This window comes from Littorina saxatilis, linkage group LG3 (genome assembly GCF_037325665.1).
Source record: "Littorina saxatilis isolate snail1 linkage group LG3, US_GU_Lsax_2.0, whole genome shotgun sequence".
NCBI lineage: Eukaryota > Metazoa > Mollusca > Gastropoda > Littorinimorpha > Littorinidae > Littorina > Littorina saxatilis.
In genome coordinates this window covers 72621915-72628325 of record NC_090247.1, presented here as the reverse complement: position 1 = coordinate 72628325, position 6411 = coordinate 72621915, and the positions used below count along the sequence as shown (strand labels likewise).

At 38.7% G+C, this 6411-nt stretch overlaps 1 protein-coding gene across 1 annotated transcript; it reads right to left on the bottom strand.

Annotated features, from left to right (window-relative positions):
* Positions 1-2249: 2249 nt before the first annotated feature.
* LOC138961310 (uncharacterized) lies at positions 2250-4151 on the bottom strand. The gene has a single exon (XM_070332912.1). It carries the CDS (start codon positions 4149-4151, stop codon positions 2250-2252), a length of 1902 nt encoding a protein of 633 aa, XP_070189013.1.
* Positions 4152-6411: the final 2260 nt, after the last annotated feature.

Below are 6411 nucleotides of genomic sequence, written 5' to 3'. Positions count from 1 at the left end.
CTGATGTAATCAAAGTAACAGATCAATATAAATATTTAGGGGTCATATTCAACAAGAATGGAAATTTTGATACAGCTCAAGATCATTTAAGTAAACAAGGTAATAAAGCAGCACATTCCCTCCGCAGAATTTTCAGCAATCAAAACGTGCAAATAGACACAATGATACATTTATTTGATTCACTTGTAAATCCGATATTAACATATGGCGCTGAAATCTGGTATCCGTTTACGTTTAATAATAAAATAAAACAAACAAATACTGATCATTTCTTTGGATCATGTTTATCTAGCAAAAATCCTCATGAATTTGTTTATATCAAATTTTGTCGATTCCTTCTTGGAGTTCATAGAAAAGCTATGTGGATACCTGTACTGGGGGAATTAGGAAGGTTCCCTTTAGGATTAAAAATGTTATCACAAACAATAGCATTCTGGGCGCATATTCTAGACTCCAAACAAGATTCGTATATACATCAATTATATGACTCAATGTTGCACCATCCGACAGAAACGCCATGGCTACAATTTGTTAGACAATCTCTTTGTAACTTAGGTTTTAGTCACGTTTGGCATAACCAATCTACATTAAATGTACACAAATTAAAGTTTGCCATTGACAAAAAACAACAAGAGGAATATATAAGATACTGGACAAAAGAAAAATCAGATACATATTCCAGACTTAAGTTTTATTCTATGATCAGTAAATCTTACGAAATGCAGTCATACTTAATACAAATTAAGAATAATAAACACAGAAAGATGTTAAGCAGATTAAGGACTAGCACACATTGTCTAAAAATTGAAAGTGGAAGACATCAGAATATCCCTAAAGAAAATCGTCTTTGTATTGAATGCAATGTCATAGAAGATGAAATACATTTTCTAGATAAATGCAATACATATGTTAAATTAAGGGATGAATTTAAAGAAGATGCTTCACATATCAATATGAAATATGCTAACAAAAATCCAAGTAACTTATTTTTAGAAGACGAAGTTCAAGTTCGTCTTGGCAAATTTGTTACGGATTGTTTTAGCATTGTATAATGCATTATTTGTTGTTTGTTGTGTCAATAACTTTACTGGTTCATGACAATAAACATTATTCTATTCTATTCTATTCTATTCTATTCACACTCATACAAACACACACACACACACACACACACACACACACACACACACACACACATACACACACTCATACTCACCCACATACAAACACAAACACACACACACACACACACTCATACACACCCACATACAAACACTTATACACACCCACATGTACAAACACACACACACACACATACACACACACACGCACACAAACACGCACACACACACACACACACACACACACATATATATATATATATTCTATTATATATATATATATATATATATATATATATATATATATATATATATATATAACAAATTCAAGGAAAAGAAAAGCCAAACAAAGAATGTCAAGTGGCAGCCCAAATTTTCGACCTGTTGCCAGGCCTTCCTCAGGGGCGTGTAATTCTGCGAGACGCCAATTCATGCATCAATTACTAAGCAACACAATACCATGGTTATTTTAGTTACGAATCACAAAGCAAATATTTCAAAAATAAAATTTACATTCAAGCTTAGATCTACTTTCGTTTTGATTGTAATCAAAACAAATGTACACGTGCGAATTCCAAAGTTATTACGTCAAAGGTATACGTATCTTGTAGTGACGTATTCGTCGCTGATGACGTAATTTCAAAGTTCGAACAAAATGGATACTTATTCTTGCCGTGAACAGGCAAAAGTATCATTCTGATGTCTCTTCAATTAAATGCGTAAGTACTTTAACACATTTGTTTATGCCAAAGGTTTGCATAAAGATACAACACTTAACCCTTCGGACAGAATACATAAACAATATGTATCTCAACTATATGAATTCGAAGATCAATAGAGAAGATACACTAAGATTTAGACATCTTCATGCTCATGAACTTTTGATAACATTCCGACAAAACATTCTTCGACGACAAATTTTTACTCTCTCTCTCTCTCTCTCTCTCTCTCTCTCTCTCTCTCTCTCTCTCTCTCTCTCTCTCTCTCTCTCTCTCTCTATCTCTCTAATTCACACACACACACACATACACACACACACACACACACACACACACACACACACACACACACACACACACACTCACACACACACATTGCGTGGTCTAAACGAAAGCTGTAATAGAGTGTTTACGGATCAGAATTGAGTCCACTCGGCACCAAAGTTTTTAATTTTGCAATCCAGAAAGACTCTCTTTTCCACCTCTCATCCCGGGTCGAACAAAAGACTCTTTCGATCACAATGCACTCCATATCACCGAGAGAATGGTCGGGCTGGTTGAAGTGCACTGTGAGAAGAGTACCTGTGTTCTTCCCAATGTGTGAGCGGTGGAGATAGAACCTTTCTCTGAGACTGTTTTGAGTCTGCCCCACGTACTGGGCACTGTGGCATTTTTTACACGAAATGAGATAGATAATGTTTTTGGTGTCACAAGAGAAGTGTTCTCTGAGAGTGAAAGTTTCACCTGTTTTACATGAATTGAATGTGGTGGACTCAATCAAGTGTTTTTCACAGATGACACATTTTTTACGCTCACACCTGAAACACCCAGGGTTGTTGTCGTGTTTAGGAGGAAGAACTGTCGGCATTAGGATATTGCGTATGCTCTTACAGTTTCTCTCCCCACAAATGGGCGTTTCAGGCAGAACGTTTTTCATGTGTTCACTCTCGCTGATCAAGCTTTCCTGCAAACCATGCAACCACTGGCCGAGGGGAGGGTTGAGTGGGTTATGATTGATGACGAAAGGGACTCTGTTTGTGGGAGTTTTTTTGCGATATGAAAGAGTCTCCTTTCTGATTTTAGCTGTAGCTTTCCTCCTGCCATCTTTAACAGTCTTTTTGCTGTACCCCCTGGCAAAAAACTGTCTCTCCATCTCATCGCACCTTTGTTGAAATTGCTCCTCTTCTGAGCAGAGTCTTCTGAGTCTCAGAAATTGTGAGTATGGCAAATTTCTTTTTACGTGAGCTGGGTGACACGAGTTTTGGCACAGGTAGGCATGGCTGTCGGTAGGTTTAGAGTACAGGTCAGTCTGAAGGTATCCATCCTTCAGACTGACTGAAATGTCTAGAAAGGAGACTCTTTCTAACGATGAGTGGTGAGTGAATTTGATGGTAGGATGAAGGGAGTTGATGTGTTTTAGGAATGTGTCTAGGTCATCATCTGTTCCTGTCCAAAGCATAAAGATGTCATCAATGTATCTTCTCCATAGTTCAGAGTTAACAGGTACTGGACTTTGTTGGAATAGTTTTCTTTCCAGTGCGGCCATGAACAGGTTAGCCACAGATGGTGCCATTGGTGTCCCCATCGCTGTTCCGTGAATCTGTTGGTACACTTCTTCCTCAAATGTGAAGACATTGTTAGTTAGTACGTGATCAGCAACTTTCACAATAGTCTCTGTTGGTGGCCGATCACCCTGTGGTCTGGAATCTAGCTCTTCCTTGATAGCTGTCTTCATGTCCGAGTGAGGAATGTTAGTATACAATCCAACAACATCAACCGTGACTAGTTTAGTGTTTTCCGGAAAGGGTCCGTGCTGGTTATTCCACTGGTCTATAGTGTTCAACATGTCTGTGGTGTCCTGGATGTAGCTAGGGACGCTTTTCACACAATCTTGCAACCAGTGGTCAACCAACTTTGATAGCTTTTCTGTTGGTCCGTTCACACCGCTCACTATTGGCCTACCCGGAGTGTTCGTAAGGGACTTATGAATTTTGGGTAAAGTATAGAAGCGGTGACATTGCACATTGTTTTCATCGGTTACTGCCCAGTCTTTTGTCGTTTTATCAATGTCCCCCTTATCATAGAGGTCTGCAACAATAGCATTAGAAGTTTGAACAATGTGAGAGGTAGTGTCCTTGGTTAGTTTAGTGTAATGGAGAGGGTTGTTCAACTGTGTTTTAGCTTCTTGGATGTATTTTTCGCAGTTCTGCACTACTACTGCTCCTCCTTTGTCTGCTTTGCTAATTCTTATTTCTCTCTCTTTGACCTTTTGTTTCAGTTCTTTCATTGCTGTTCTCTGGTCTTTAGTCATGTTGTCCTTTGTTGGGTTAGGTTTAGAATCTTTGTAGTTCTGAAGTTTACATTGCACACTTTGGCAGTACGTTTCGAGTGTGATGTCTCTACCAGTCGGTGGTTCATATCCTGTAGGTTTGTAGAATTTTGGTGTCTTTTTGACATATATATATGGTCCAGGTACAAATACAATGGTCCTCCTCAGGACTAGATTACCTTGCGATACGTCCCCCACAAAGGGACTTTGCTCTGTAAATCTCGGTCCCCCTTGAGGAGGGTCTGATGCTCCCAATAGGCTGTCTGTGAAGGAATACTTATTTCTCTCTCTATCTCTGCTAAGAGATTTTAACAAATCTCGGAAGAAAGTCTCTGCTGACTTTCAATTGTTTCTTTCATAATTTCTGATGTTTTATAATGTGGTCACCGTGAAAGTTGCATCGCCTTTAAAGCGATCCAATTGAATAAAGCAGAAAACTTCTTCTTTACCAAGTCCTGTGTTGAACAGCAGTGAAAAGTTGACCGCTTTTCCTGTTTTACCTTTTCAAAATTAGATCTAACTTGTTCGCGTATCCATTTCTGGATCTGCAGGCTGGTACAGAGTTACCTCCCTTTAGGCCTTTTCAAATTTCCCTTGTTTTAACCTAATTTCTTGGTTAAAACTTGTCTAAATTTCTAAATTCTTTCTTAATAAATATCAATGTTACACTTTGGCCTTAAATCAAAGTGTTTCCCTTCACAGATATCCTCTTGGGGTTGTCAGATGAGGGTAGTCTCCCATGCCAACAGAAGCTACCATTCAGAGAATGGTTTGCTTCTTAGTTGGATACCATGGGTTGACAACTCTCGCCATCAGTACCACCTGACCACTGATGAGACACAATAGTGTCGAAACACGTGTCTGGTCCAGGTACAAATACAATGGTCCTCCTCAGGACTAGATTACCTTGCGATACGTCCCCCACAAAGGGACTTTGCTCTGTAAATCTCGGTCCCCCTTGAGGAGGGTCTGATGCTCCCAATAGGCTGTCTGTGAAGGAATACTTATTTCTCTCTCTATCTCTGCTAAGAGATTTTAACAAATCTCGGAAGAAAGTCTCTGCTGACTTTCAATTGTTTCTTTCATAATTTCTGATGTTTTATATATATATATATATATATACATATATATATATAGACAAACACGCACGCACGCACACAAACACACACACTCACTCACGCCTGGATGTAGGGTTGAATACAGAAGGAACCATAGCAATCGACAACCTAATAACCTTACCTAACTTGTCATACTTGTCAGTTACTGCTTTCCAATCATTCTGTGTTTAGCGGATCTTGTGCGATCAGCGCCGTTGCCTTCAGTCGCAATGTTTTCCATATGTTACTTTCCGTGATGCTGATAGGCTGTGAATAATTGTCATAAACAAACACATAAAGAGTAAACGAACTTCAGGCGACAATAATTTCCATCTGGACGCCTTCGATTTCATGAGGCGAAGTAACCTTTTTGTTTATGCGTGTCTGTGTTTTTACATTTAGTCAAGTTTTCATTGATTCAGGGAAGATCATCGGTTAAGACAGAAGACATCAATGGTCCCTTTTTAATTTCCTCTATTGGTAAAAGAACGAACAGTGGCTTTATAACATAAATATATTTATCAATTGGAACATTTGCGTAAAACAGGTCAGCTATCATTTTTGTAATCATTGGCCAATTAGATTATTTTCTTTTTGTTTTGTGGTGTTTCTTGAATTATATCCTAATGTTTGCATCATTTGAGAACTAGCGTATTCAGAACAGCCTTTCAACAAAGAAGAAACCTTGACATGTTTTTTTTAAAGTACAATCATACATCGTAAAGAACTCAACGGAAGTAGTTTTCCGAAAATCGAACCACGAGAGCTTCACCTAGAGTATACGTAACCTCTATTTTCATGTCACATTAAGCTCTGGCCTTATTTCACACTGTTATCGTGTTATTCTGCGCTCTCATATTAACATTTGCACCTGTCGCAACTTGTCTTTTTGTTTTCTTTTATGAATGTGACAGGGGAGGCTACCGCTCCTTTCACAGCAGACTCTGCACCCGAGTTGTTGGCCTTTAAAGTCAACACCAGTGGATTGTAGAAATCTGTTTGTGATAGGGTCTGGTGGTTTCCGATTGTCTGTATGTTCATGGAAACCTTCGGGTTTGCATAACAGTTTTCATAGGGCTAAGAAATTAGCCCTAACATTTTTAATCCTGTTTGATTGCACTTCGCTTCCCGAGGTGATCGTAGTG